The 14,554-nt window shown below is 47.5% G+C and overlaps 1 protein-coding gene and 1 non-coding gene across 2 annotated transcripts in view; both read left to right on the top strand.

Moving 5' to 3' along the window:
* Positions 1–14,554, top strand: part of SLC6A11 (solute carrier family 6 member 11) — a 120,171-nt gene that overhangs the window by 84,703 nt on the left and 20,914 nt on the right. Inside the window, exons 7-8 of the mRNA XM_032649008.1 lie at positions 5,306–5,409; positions 11,198–11,322. Of these exons, the coding sequence (XP_032504899.1) occupies positions 5,306–5,409; positions 11,198–11,322 (229 nt within the window). The remainder of the gene's footprint in view (positions 1–5,305; positions 5,410–11,197; positions 11,323–14,554) is intronic.
* On the top strand, positions 14,114–14,220 carry LOC116762996. Its single transcript, XR_004352413.1, has one exon. It is a non-coding gene; the product is annotated as a U6 spliceosomal RNA (small nuclear RNA).

Genomic DNA, 14,554 nt, shown 5'->3' with positions numbered 1-14,554 from the left:
GTTCTGGGGATCCATCTCTCACCCCCAGTCAAGACCAGTCTTCTTTAATCTGCCCTCTGAAAATGTCTTGAGAACCAAGGAGACAAGATGGCAACAGAAAAAAAATTTTTTTTTAATTTTCCAGAATCTCCACACCTAAACAGAGAAACTAGGATAGTAAACCAAAAAGTACCTTCAACATAACTAGGTGGCTCCATGAACCACAAAGGTGAACAGGTAGGGTCAAATACCAACAGCAATAACATCTGCATGGTATCCACTCTATGGGATGAGATGAAGGTGAAGAGGTAGAGGAAGAGAAAGGCAAAGGGATACGGAAGGCTGAGAGACAGGAAACCCATAAATCTCTAACATGTATTCACCCATAGAAGGAGAGGGCACTGGGAATAGAAGGTTGGTGCACCCATCTGAGAATGTCAGCTGAAACTAGGAGGGATGTGTTCAGGCTGCAAGTCACAGGTGAGTGTGAGAGGACTGTGGGAAGTTCAGGCAGGGGTCTGGGACCTGGGAACTCTACAGACTGACCAGCTGAGGCTCTGTGGTCAGACAGGACCCCCACATTGAGGAGAAACCACTGAAAGCAGAATCCAAATTGAGCAGGACAAAGACAGTAGAGGAAACAAAGAGAAATTCTGGATAAGAGTAGAGAATAGTAATTTCAGAAAGTACTCTCTGCGTGGCTATAGTTTTAAAGACTTTTTGGTACTGTCGGAAGAGGCAACTCTAGACCTTTGAGGCCAGAAAATCTACACAAGAAAACCTCCTACTAAGAGTACCAAAAAAAAAAAAAAAAAGCATGTCACCTACACGTGAGCACCAGAAAAGGATTGCGATCAAGTCTCATACAAAGCTATATTATAAGAAAAAGAATTAGGAGCAGAATAGTGTTCCTACAGATAAGGAACACATTCCACAAAGACCCAGCAACTTAATATTTCACCACAAGCTAAAAGAAATGAAGAAACAATAGATGCTGTGAAACACTAGCATAAATGGAATTGTTAGGCAAAAAAGAATATTTGAAAGGAGAGCTGACAGGAAGGACAGCTTGTGAAAGAAAAAACAAATGAAGAAAGTTTTTAAAGAATGTAAGAAAAAGTGATAGGTATAGAAATAAAGAAGATCCAACATACAAACAAGTCCCCAAAGGAGAAATCCAAAGTAATGGAAGAGAACACATACTAAAAACAATTATTCAGGAAATTTTTCCCCCTGAAATAAAAGAGGAGACTCGAATTTGCATCTTGAAGAAGTATATCACAAGCCTGGGAAAAAATAACCCAGGATAATCAACATTGAGACATGTTTTTATTAGAATAATATTAGAATTATTGGACTTCCAAGAGAAAGCAACAAACCTGTTGATAATTCAGACAAAAAGAGTAAATGCTTTTATAAGGGGAAACAAGTTAGAGTGGCGTCAGACTTTTCTACCCCATCACTTTGTGCCAGGAGACAACTGAGCAACATCAAAGTACTCAGGAAGAGAAAAAGAGAACCAAGGATTTTATATGCAGCCAAACCAACTTTCAGGTACAAAAGCCACAGATCAACTGCTAGGAACACGAAAGAACCCAGGAAATATATTTCCCATAAGCCTTTCCAGAGGAATTTACTAGAGAACAAGCTACAAGAAAACTGACTGGAGAGGTATTAACGTAATGGCTGGGGATGAGCATTAAATTTATAGTCACCTGTAGAACTCACACTAAATAATGGCAAAAGGGGGACAATAATATGAAATGTTTGTATGTTCTGAAAATGCAGATACAGTACAAGTATTAAAAATTGGGAGAGAAGGGAGTGTGTATATGAAAAGTAAAGTAACTTCACAGAATGCCTTTAGGTATTAACTGGAAATAAATGAATATTTCTTCAAATTAGATTCTGGAGGAAAGGGAAGAAAGAAAGAGAAGATGTGGCTAATTTCAATATTCCTCATAGTAGAGAGCCAACAGGGGGAGGGCTAAGGGTATTGTATAAAGGTGTTGATTTAATGGTAATCATCTGAATAAAAATGACAGGCTTTTTCCTACAGAGGTAGGGGAGCAAGAAAAAAAATCATTGAGAACACATTCCTCTCTCACGTGACCCTCCATACCCAATGTGTCCTCTTTCATCACTTCTCTATTCTTTAAAGGTGTGCCTCCTCCAGACAGCCTTCTCTGATTGCCCTAGCACATGTTAATCTTTCCCCTCCTCTGCCACTCCCAGGTACTGGGTATCTTGTTCTCTGAATGTTTCATTTTATCTCACCTGCAGACAGAGATGGAGTGCTATAAATAATTGTACAGTACCTCTTTCAGAGCCTGGCACAGAGTTCTGCATACAGAAGGCACTCAATAAATGCTGGGTCATTGGTCATTCAGGATTGATTGAAGAATTTGGGCTTAGAGCCCCTAGGTTTTCCTAAGATCTTAATGTTGCTCTTAGTCACAATTCTTTCTGCTTGAAGTGCCAGCAGTCCCATTCAAACTGACTTAAGAAAAAGAGGAACTATAGGCCTCTGAAACTGAAATACTCTCAGGTAGGCCTGATTTCAGGTGTGGCTGGATCCAGGGACTTGAGTCATATCTCCAATATTAGTCTTTCTTTGCTCTAAACTCTGCTTTCCTCTGCATTGGCTTTATTCTCAGGCAGGGTCTTCACTCATGGTCGGTGATGACCCCCAGCAGTTATAAGCTTAATATCTCTAAGAGAAAAGAATGTGTCCCATTTGCAGTAGCTCCACTAGAAGTGCCAGGATTGAGTTTCATTGGCTTGGTTTGCATTGTATGCTCATCCCCGAACCAGTCACTGTGGCCAAGAGAAATGCTTTGATTGGCCTGGGTGGGGAAGAGCTGGTTTCTCAAAGTAAAATTGGGGTGCTGTTACCTGAAAAGGGGAGATGGGTGCCGGGTGGGCAAAAACAGCAGATGCCTGTTTTAGTGCTGGGTGCGATGAGCAAACGGCAAGAAAAATCCCCTGCAGGTGGAAAGCGTGGTTTGAGGCCCCATCTTTGGGACGTGTGGATGGAAAGCTCTCTTGGGTGTTTTCGAACTCACTGAGGGGTTTATTTACCATGTGGGGAGGGTGGGACCATTCGCCATGGGGTCCAGTTATGATGAAGCCCCCAGGTTTCCCACAGGTCTGGAGGCTTCTCTCACTCTGGTCTGTGCACTCCGTGAAGGTTCTGGGGAGAGGGACACCCCGTTTGCCGAGGCTTTAGAAACCACACGTGTTCGAGTGCTGAGCATCCCAGCACCTTGCCGCTGGGATCTGGCTTCGCTTTCTGGGTTAGGAGCTGCCCTGTGTTTTGCTTCTCCATATGGTTTACTGGCCTTACCGAGGAGAAAAGGGAGTGCACTGAGGTGGCAAATGGGGAGACTGAGGCACAGCAGGAGGACTTTAAAATACATCCATTTCTTTCCCAAATCTTCAACGTTTTTTTTTTTGCATTGGGCCCTTCCTGTCAACATTTAAGCATCCTCAAGTTTCTGCTATTTTAAAAAAATCCTCCCTAAATTATTTTCTCTCTCACGACCACCCTGTCCCCCCAACTGCCCTTTCTTGAAAAAGTTTTTTAATATTCCCTCTTCCCATTTCCTCCTCACCGTGTCTCAGCCCGCTCTGATCTGCTGGCACCCCCTCCACACACACACATACACACACTTCATGAAAGAGCTTTCCCTGCGTTCCTCATTTAGCGCTGAGACACTGAACCCGAAGGCTCTTTCTAGAGGAAGACAATGTACCACCTTTTAGGTTGAAAAGCAGCACTGTGATCTTCACTTTTAATAAATGTTTCTTGAATGATTTAACAAGCAAGCAAATCCCCAAGAGAGAGGAAGTTAAGATAATTTGCCTGGAAAAGGCTGTGTTCCAGAGAGTTCTTCAAATCTCTAAAGTGCTGCCACAGGGGAGAGGGAGGTGTGGCCCCGGAGCTAGGGAAACAGGAAGGGAGATGTTCTCTCATTTTAAGAAATGCTCTAATGGTCAGAGTTCTCTTAAGAAAAAGAAAGGGGCTGTGTCAAAAGGTAGTGAGCTCCACATCACTGGTGGTAGTCAAGCAGAGACTATTCTGTCAGAAGAGAGTCCTGTGTTGGGTGGGGGGTTACACCAGAGGTTGTTTTTTTTTTTTTGCGGTACGCGGGCCTCTCACTGCTGTGGCCTCTCCCGTTGGGGAGCACAGGCTCCGGACGCGCAGGCTCAGCGGCCATGGCTCACGGGCCCAGCCGCTCCGCGGCATGTGGGATCTTCCTGGACTGGGGCACGAACCCGTGTCCCCTGTATCGGCAGGCGGACTCTCAACCACTGCGCCACCAGGGAAGCCCTACGCTAGAGGTTTTTTGAAATTCTGGGGTTGGTTACACATGTTTCTCTAGAGGTGTGTCTTCTTGGACTTGTGTCTGCCGCTCCCAGCTGTGTGGTCTTGAGCAAGTTGCCCCGTTCTCTAGATGGCAGCTGCTTCTCAAGCTCCAGTCTCATCAGCTGCATTTGGGTTTTAGCTGTGGATTTTCCTTGGTAGCTTCTAGGAGCAGGGCTCAAAGAGAGCCCAGGGGAGTGTTAGAGAAACCACCATAATTCCTGTTGTGCGTGTCAGGCCTTCCACAGCAGGTTTTGTTGGAGGGAAGCTTGGAGACTAAGAAAGTAGTTTCCACGTGTATCACATAGGAAGCCCAAATGCACCTCTTTGGAAAGGTGGTAAAGATTTGGTGGGAGGGCCTCCCCCATCTCACTTCCCTGTCCTCTGGCCGAGCACATGGGGCAGAGTGAGAGAAGCCTCCAGACCTGTAGGAAAAATGGGGTTTCGTTGTAATTGGGCCCCATGGTGAATGGTCCCCTGTTATACATGGTAAATAAGCTCTGTGAGTTCAAAAACACCCGAGAGAGCTTTTCTCATGGTGGTCTTAATCACAAAGCAGAAAAATCACTTGTTTTGGCTTCAGCAGTCCTGAGAGGGAAGTTTATTCCCCACTTTGCAGTTCAGGAGACTAAGCCTCAGAGAGGTTAAGTAACTTTTCCAAGGTCACACAGCTGGAGCAGAGTCCTAAAACCCAAATTCTTGCTATTTGGTGAACTACTGTCCATAAAGTCCAGAAAATTCTGGTTTTAACTAAGGCCGTTTATATTTAATCACCCCAAGAATAGAACTTCTGAAAACAATGCGTTCCTGAGATGAGGACATTTGATTGTCCCTTTGTGGAGTCTTTTTGGAGGTTGGGTGTGGGTGGGGGCTTTCAGAGAACAGGGCCATCCCACCCACCCACCCCCTCGCCGCACATCTGACTTCTCTTTCTGCCAACTTCTTTGTGCCTTCCTACAGGTCTGGGTAGATGCTGGGACGCAGATCTTTTTCTCCTATGCCATCTGCCTGGGTTGTCTGACTGCTCTGGGAAGTTATAACGATTATAACAACAACTGCTACAGGTGAGCATTTCCCCAGGCCCTGCCAGCTCTCCACCAAACCCGAGAGCCCTCCATGCTGCCCGGCTAGTTCACGGTCATCTTCTCACCTTGCAGGTCTGGGTGAGGGAAAGAGGCCTTTTAAGAGAGGGGCGGTAGGGCACCAGCCATTCCAGGTGGAACTGGAGAGGACCCTGGGCTATTTGTCAGCCTCTCCCCACCCCAGGGTCAAAGAATGGTCCAACAGAGGAGCTAGGAGAATAATAAACATGATCAGAGTGCGTTCCAGGCTGCAAAGTGAGTCTACTCCGGGAATGGGATTCAGGCCTCCATCCTACCCTATACAGCAAAGCTTTATCCCAGGGTAAATGATTGGCCCAAGGTTACACGGCAAGTAAGTGGCAATGCTGGGACTTGAACCCAGGTCTTCTGACACGAAGGGCCTTGTTCTGCCTTCTGTTCAGGAATTTCTTTCCTGCTTCTTCACACTTGACTGTAGGGTCCTGTCCAGTCCCACTTGGAATGGCCAGTGCCCTGCCGCCCCTCTCTGGACAGGCCTCCCTCCCTCCCTGGCTTCCTGCAGCTGGCCGCACCCAGCGTGGGGAAGGGGCCCACATGGGGAGGTGAGCCTGAGGCTGTGTGACCCTGGCTGCCTGGTCCTCATGCCTGCAGCCTGGTTTCTACCCTGAGGCTGAGTCCACAGAGGCCCAGGGACTTGGCCAGGGTCACCCAGCAGTGCCTGGCGGAAGTGAACTTTGCACTCTGGTCTCTAACTCTAGGCCAGTGGCCTGTTGGCTGAGGTCGCTGCACCCCTGAATCAGTGCCTGGTCATAGATGGTGAATACGCAGAGAAGGCTGGACAGCACATCTCTGCCCCCGAGTTACAGAGCTCCTTATGCTAATGTAGAAACTTGTGGACTAATGGCAGTGAAGCCGTCCCTGAACACAGGTTCATTGGAAAAGGAAGGGTTTTTCAGCAAACAATTCTGAGATAGGATAAGTATTTTGGTGGAAGTAATTAGGATAGATCCTCACCTTGCCCCACATATGCACCATAATAAGTGTCAGATTGATTCAACAGTTAAATATTTTTTAAAAGAAAGCCATCCTAAAATGAGGAGTAAAATATTTTTTCTTAATGGGAAAGATATGGAAACATCAAAATCATTAAATCAGGAAGGAAGTGACAGATTGATTCACATAAATAGCTAGAACTTCTAAATTTCTGGAAAGATACAGAGGAAACTATTAAAAAGAGCCACCTCTGAAGAGAGACACAGAAGTCAGAGATAGGGAGACAGGCTTTTTCTACCTATACCTTCCTGTACAATTTAAATGTTTTGCTTTGCCTTGTCTTTACTCTTGAGTACATATTGCTTTTATAATTTTTAAAAAGTCACATTAATACAAATGTTATCTATATACCTCCTGCATTACATCTCCAAGCAAAACATGAAAATCATCTACCAAGTTAAAGGACATACGAGCAACATATAATATGATACTCAAAGTGTTGGCACCCCTAATATCTAAAGATTACAAACAGGCCCATATGAAAAACCCTAAAACACCAAGAGAAAAATCAGCAACACACTCTTAAAATAATGAGCTTATTTTTCTTAACTAGCAAATTAGCTGTGGTCTAAAAATGACCCCTGTTGGATGCAGGTGAGGGTCCAGTGAGAGGGGCCATGTCACAGTCTGTTGGCGGGATGGGAACTTGGACGTGACAGCCACATCACTTGGTTGTTGTGTGGCTCGAGTGGGAGCATCATTTCAGAGAACTTTTGTCAGTGAGGAAGTCCCTCCCGTGTTATCCCCATCTTCGAGGGAGGGAAATTGAGGCTCATGGATGTCATTCCTCCAGCTAGGTGTGGTAGACCTGGACTCTGGCCACTTTCTTCTAATCTCTATCCTACCACTCCGCTGCATCCTCCCTGAAAGCTGGCTTTGTGATCGCTTTACCAACCCGTTTGTTAAGTCAGCCGTGTGCTGTATGTGTCACTACGTGTGAGATGCCCAAATCGCTATGTTTGGAGATACACACAGCTCCAGTCTATAGAGACTGCCACTTGGAGAAACCAAGGCAATGAAAGGGGGCAGATCCAACATGCTGGAGGAGAGGCCACAGGGGAAGCCAGTGGGCTCTGCTGTCCCTGGGCCGTTAGGCAGAGAAGTCATTTGGGTACTGTTGGACAGAGGGATGTTAGAGAGGTGGGAGGTCAGACCAGTTTGTCCAGAAGAGCCTCTCATCCTTCAATGCATTCACAGGAGGTGGGTCTGGGGAATGAGATGTAGCACACTGTCAGCCACGATACAAAATAGAACCACGGGTAAGAAGAGAAGGGCGCAGGCACAGGGAGAGCAGCGGGCAGACCTCTGGTCTGGGTTGAGTGTGACACCCTCCGGATGCTGGAGAGGGAAGCTGTCTGCGTACAGCTGTCAGCACATCAGCAGCCAGCGTCCAGCGCGGGCCCTCTGTGCTGGACGTTGTGGAAATCTCTAGGTCACTGTCCATCACCTCCAGCTTGGCCGTCAGCTCCATGAGGACACAGTCTGGGTCCTCTTGTTCACCACCATTCCTCAAGCCTAGGAGAACACTGGCTGAAGTGTAAGGAAGCGAGGAAGGAGCCACACCATTATACAGATGAGGAAACTGAGACCGGGGCTACGCCACTTGCTTGATGGAACGTGGCTTTGAACCTGGGCCTTTCTGGCTCCTGCACCCCTATCCCTCACTCCCAGGCCTGGCCAGTTCTTCCCCAACTACTACAGTCAACAAGGATTTGGCCGAGAATGCGTCGTTATCAGGCTGGGATATCATGCCTCGTCTCAGGGCAGTGGCAATGGCAACTTTCTTCCTCGCCAAGCAGGTGGGTGAAATATGCTGACTGCCCCAGATCCCTTCTGCTTCCCCCTCCAACAGGCAGGTTTTTTCCCCTCCTGTCAGTAGCAGAAAGCAAATCCCCTAGGTGACATTGCAAAATCTGAGGGCTCCTTTTATTTCTGTTTCCAAATTTTTCCCTGAGCGCATCTTCCCAACTCAGAGGGAGTAAATTAATACCCTCTCTTCCGACAGCATAATAGCTTCTGGAGGTCTTCAAAGCCCAGCTCAGCTCCTGCCAACTTCAAAGCGCTTCTTACGTAGCTCTTCACCTAGAAGGTGCCCCATGGGGAAGGAATTAGAGGGCTGGAGATGGAGCAAACCAGATGGGGAAAATCCTCACTTCAGAACACAGGCCGCTAAGCTCTCTCTGCTTGGAGGTTGGGGTGCTCCGAGGAAGGGGGTGCAGGGCACAGGACTGGAAGCACCTCGGGTCTGCTCAGAGCTTCTGTCCCTCTGTGATGTGAGGAAGTCACTCAGGGTGGAGGGGGGGCGGGAAACCTTGCAATAAGGGACATTTGTTTTCAACAGCCACATGGACGCCCAAAGATTGTTTTCCAAGTCAGGATTTAGAAATCTGAATTCTTAGGGAGCATTGTTACTGTGTAGCTCCTAGAAAAAGAGTGGGCTTTGGTGTTTGAGACAACTAGATTCACATCCCAGCTTCCCCAGCAGATGACAAAAGAGTTTGAGTGTGTGACTATCCTCCCTGGGCCTCGGGATTCAGTGACAATATTCAACACTGCAGGTCCAAAAAACACAGGAGAATTCCAGAATGGAGAGGCTATGGAGAAAAAACTTTGCTCACCAGTGCTGCCTTGTTTTGGACTGCTGGATAAGTCAGGGGCCAGAAACAGGCATGCAGGGCAGATTTACCCCAGCCTTAGGAATAACTTTGCCCTCCTGGGCTGAGCTGAATTTCCCTTAGAGAGGAGGTGATCAGTCTTGCAGATAAAGTCTCCAGGCCTGCCAGCCCAGCCTCTGTCCACAGTGCCAGAAGAGTTCTTTAAAGGGACCTGTATCAGTCACTCACTGCCACAAGAATGCTGTGTAACAAGCAGCCCCAGAACTCAGTAGCTCACCACAACAAGCATTCGCTTTTATTGCTCACCAGTCTGCTGGTCAGCTGGGCACTCTCTCCTTCAGGCTGTGGGTTGGGCAGGTTTGGCTCCAGGGTCCAGGCCAGGCTCAAGCCTGCTCCATGTGTACATTCTGGGGTCAAGGCTGCAGGGACAGCAGCTCCCCTGGAAAAGTCCTTCTCATGGCACATCACAGAAGGGATAAAGGACAAGACCAGTTGCACAAGCATATCTCAAGCCTCCACTTGTGTCACACCTGCTGATAGCTCATTGGCCAAAGCAAGTCACGTGGCTAAGCCCAAAGTCATTGGGGCAGGGAGATATACTCTGCCCCAAGGAAGAAGGTATGGAAGTGACCACTTGCTGAAAAATGACTTAATCAATCACAAGGCCCAAGAGACCCTCTTATCCAAGCCACCTTGTCATATAGCTGGTAAGGTCAGGCCCAGAGAGAAGTTATTGCAAGGGGAATTGGAACCCAAGGCTCCTGACGCCCAGTCTAATGCTCTTTCCACCATGCCCTTGATTCCCAGGGTCAATGCAATGCAATGCAACTGGGGGTCACAGTCACCAACATCAGTGTAACCTTTGGTTGCATTACAAAAAGTATGGTGTCAGGAGAAGAGGAGGTGAGAGTCCTGCTCTGTTCTTGAGTCTGGTGCTCAGTCCTAGATGTGACATTGGAAAAGGGTCTGGAGAAGCTGGAGTGAATTTCAGATCACCGGCAGGATGAGGAACACTGATAAGGGAACTGGGAGGTCTAAATGAGCGAGCTAAAACCTCAGGGGGATCTGAAGGGGATATCTTCAGATCTTTAGGCTGTTTGGGAGGGTAGAACTAAAACTCCCCAGAGGAGGTGGATTTGGGTCGAACCCAGCATGAGGAAGTTCTTACACTGTGAGTGGCAAGAGCGGTCCGGGAAGAAAAGCACCACGGAGCAAGGTGACTGGTCCTGCTTGCTAGGGTGGGAGCAGAGGCCAGCTCGCCGCCATTGCAGGGATGCTCCAGGCTGGTCATGCCTCAGGGAGATTGGACAAAACACCCAGAGCCCCTCCCTCTGAAGTGGAGCATCACAGGTGTTGTAAGCCCGATTCCTATGTGTACGCTCTGTGGCGGCTGAGGTCCTGAGAGGCTGATTCCCTGACCCATCTGAGTGAGGATGCACAGCCCGAGGTTGAAGGGACCCGGATGTGAGGGTTCCATCTTCTTCATCTTGGCAAAACCCTGTCATTTGTAGTCTGAAATCTCCTTGATCACGGCTTTATGCTGCTGCTTCTTTGCTGTGAGCCCTTCCCAAGAGCAGGGAGCAGTCACTGCTCTGGTGAAGCCCCCATGAGGAGTCTGGCCTGGGAGGGGCTGCCCCTCGCAGCAGAAGAGCAGACGCTTGCAGTGAGGTCTGGGAGATGCCGCTCTGGTAAAGAGCTGGGCCAGGAGGGGTGTGTCTCCCAAGGCTGCTCCACTGTCAGGGAAGCAGTCCTTTCTCTCAGGGGCTTATATCCTCATGTTTTGAGCTCCTAGAAAATCAATCCTCTCTCGCTTCCCTTGGTTTTCTCTCCTACCAGGAATTTGGAGGAGTGATGGTTTGTCTCCAAGTCTTTCCTCACCGGTTGTGCATTTTCCCACTTGCCAGCTTCCCTTCCTTCCCACCCCCTCTCCATGCTTCTGGTCTGTGACCTACCTTACCTTCTAGAAATGCAGGACAAGCTGTGTGATCGTGGGCCAGCCACCTACGCTCTCTGAACCACAAGGGCTTCCTCAGGCAGTGGGACAGCCATGGTGCTCAGAACGTTCCAGTACTGCACTGGTTCCACCCACCCTGACCCAAGCCCCTCTCGCTGCTTTCCCACAGGGACTGCATCATGCTTTGTTGCCTGAACAGCGGCACCAGCTTCATAGCCGGCTTTGCCATCTTCTCAGTCCTGGGATTCATGGCATATGAGCAAGGGGTGCCCATCGCCGAGGTAGCAGAGTCAGGTAAGTTTGCCAAAGAGAAACTATGATCTTCCTCAACTCGCTCTTCTCCTGGGCTCAGGTCTCAGGAGGGGGCCCACTGTCCATCCACAAACCAGGCTCCTGGGAGGGAGCCACCAGCCCAGAGAACCGTCACCTGGTCGACCACAGGAGCTTTCACTGGCCTCCCTGCCTCCCCCGTTGTCCCCTCTGTTCCATGCACCTCTGACCCTGCAGAGTGATGTTTTTTTTTTCAAAATGCAAACCTGGACATGTCCTTCCCTGACGAACTGCCTGTTTTGGCTTCTCCTAGGGCTGACCTCTCAGTGTGGCCCCCAAGGCCCTGCACTGCCCAGCTCCTGCGGTCTCTCACCCTCCACCTTGCTCCCCTGTGCTCACTCTGCCCCACCACACTGTGGTCTGCTTTCACTTCTGCAACATCTCTCTCTCCCTCCCTGCCACCCCAGGGCCTTTGCACGTGCTGTTCCCTCTGCTTGGAGGACCTCTTTCCCTTTCCTTGTTCTAGATGTAGAATCACCACGAGTGTGACATTCCTAGTGTAAGATGACGTGTGTTTGTATCAAACACACCACAGGTAGGGTTATTGCTGCGAAGGTAATTGTGCAAAATGGTGAATAACTCTCCCCTTGATTTACATTTTTTTGAATTCTGGGAAAATTCAATGTATAGTTAAAAGTACAAAAATAGTTTGCGTTTCCATAACAGAGTTAGCCTCTCACCTCCAATACATCTAAATAGGGTTTTCACCTGCAAGAATGTCTGGTAGGACAGTTAGGCAGGAGCGTCACAGGGGGCCCAGCCTCCCTGGCCTCCATCTACTCAATGCTGGTCATGCCCTCCATTTGTTACGACGCACCCCTGGGGCTTCGTTCCCTCCACTGAGTACACTAGTCTAGGGTGTGGCTGCTTTTGCCTGGCGCGCACAGAGAGGGAAGCACCACTCTGACCCATCAAGCTGGGCAGGGTGGTAGATGTGGACACTGGAGCAGGAAGCTGGTTGCCAAGCTCTGCTTCATGACCACATGGACTCCACCTTCCTTTGCATGGTGTCTGTCAGAGGGACAGTCCCTGCTGAAATCAGGGGGCCAGAGCTGGACCAGAGGATATTAATATGATCAAAACTCTCAATCATCGAGCGCCTGCTCTGGGCACGAACTGTCTCATATGATCCTCGACTCAGCCCTCCGAGGTGGCAGCTTTGCTATTCCCACTTTACAGATGAGAAAGCTGAGGCTCAGAGACGTGCCATCACTTATCCAAGGTCACACAGACTGGAAAGAACAGGGCTAGATTTAATCTAGGCCATGCTCTCACCACTCCATCCCGTTGCCCACTGGGGGCAGGCACCTCGCACTTCACAAAACATTCATGTTCCTCCCTTGCATTAAACCATGGGGCAGCCCTGTGAGGAGGCAGCATTACCTTCTCTATGGGACTTTTGCCCTCTCTGAGGGACCTTTGCCCTCTCTGAGAATCTGCTTCCTCCTCTGTAAAATGAGCAAACTAATTCCCAACTCAGGTGTTGAGTGCTATAGGATATCTACAGCACTATTGTTATCCTTTTTATCGTTATTTCCGTTTTACAGATGAAGCTCAGAGAAGAGTCATGGAGAGAAAGCAAAAGAGCCAACTAGAAATAAATTTTATTGTTTTTTTTTTCTTATTTCAAATTGAAAGCACATTCACTGTAGAAAAATGCTGAAATATTGACAAAGGAAAGTCTCCGATCTGAATCTCACTACACTTTGGGGTTCTCCTGCCAGGATTTTCCATACATACATAGCTATATCTATATTAATGAAAACTAGATCATATTAGGTTGCATTTTTCGATTCACCATAAAGCATGAGAGCTTTCTGCCACAGTAAATAAAGATCTCAATCATGAGTTTTGATGGCTGTATAGTATTCCACTGAATGGATGTACCATAATTGATTTACTGTGTCTCACTTGTCAGGCCCTGGGGTGGTTGTTCATATACTACCTCATGAAATGCTCATAGCACCTCTGCAAGGCATGCTTTATCAAGGCCTGCATTTGTGGCTGTGCAGAATATGCCCTGCACAACTCCAGGGGGCGTCATTCACATAGACAGCAGTCCTGGACTTTATACTGCCCATTACAGACGAGGACTCTGTAACTCAGAGCATGAAGTGGGTCCCCTAAGGCCACACAGCCCATAGGTGGTACAGCCTGGCTCTAGCCTCTTCTGCTTCACCCTCCTGTGTCACTCCTGGTGCCAAGCAGGTAAGCCTGCTCTATGGTTAGGGGTGTGAATCAGACCAGGATCCCCTTTAGGAGTTCCCGCCATTTGGATAAATTGCATGTTGTAAGTATGTAGCCCCCCCCCACTCACCCTTCTCAGCAGGTTCTTACAGGGAAATTTACAACTTTAATTACCTAATTAGAAGGAAGGTGTTTTTTTTTTTTTGAACATCTTTATTGGAGTATAATTGCTTGTGTTAGTTGTGTTAGTTTCTACTGTATAACGAAGTGAATCAGCTATATGTATACGCATATCCCCATATCCCCTCCCTCTTGCATCTCCCTCCCACCCTCCCTTTCCCACCCTCCCTATCCCACCCCTCTAGGTGGTCTCAAAGCACATAGCTGATCTCCCTGTGCTCTGCAGCTGCTTCCCACTATCTATTTTACATTTGGTAGTGTATATATGTCCACGCCACTCTCTCACTAGAAAGAAGGGTTTAAAGTAAAAAAAGTTTTTATCGGAAGAAGCTGAAAAAAAAGTACAAATTAAACCCAGAGTAAGTAGAAGCAAAGAGATAATAAAGGTGTGCTCGCTTGAGCAGCACATATACTAAAATTGAAACAATGCAGAGAAGATTAGCATGGCCCCTGTGCAAGGATGACACGCAAATTTGTGAAGCGTTCCATATTTTAAAAATAAATAGTAAAGTTAAGACATACAAACAATAGAGAAAATTTTCAAAGCCAAAATTTGGTATTAGAAAAGATAGCAAAATTTATAACACCCTGGCAAGACTAATTAAGGGAGAAAACACAAATTACTGATATCAGGAATGGAAGAGGAGATATGGCTACAGATACTGTAGACATTAAAAATGAGAATAAGGAAATATCATGAACAACTTAATGTAAATTAAATGGACAGATCCCTAAAAATCCATAATTTACTTAAACTGAGTCAAGAAGAAATAGAAAAACTAAATGGCTGTATATTTTGAAAAGAAATTGAATTCATTGTCAAAAATCT

The sequence above is a fragment of the Phocoena sinus genome, chromosome 11 (genome assembly GCF_008692025.1).
Source record: "Phocoena sinus isolate mPhoSin1 chromosome 11, mPhoSin1.pri, whole genome shotgun sequence".
Taxonomy (NCBI): domain Eukaryota; kingdom Metazoa; phylum Chordata; class Mammalia; order Artiodactyla; family Phocoenidae; genus Phocoena; species Phocoena sinus.
The sequence above is the reverse complement of the archived record's forward strand: the minus strand, read 5'-3'. Positions and strand labels throughout refer to the sequence as shown.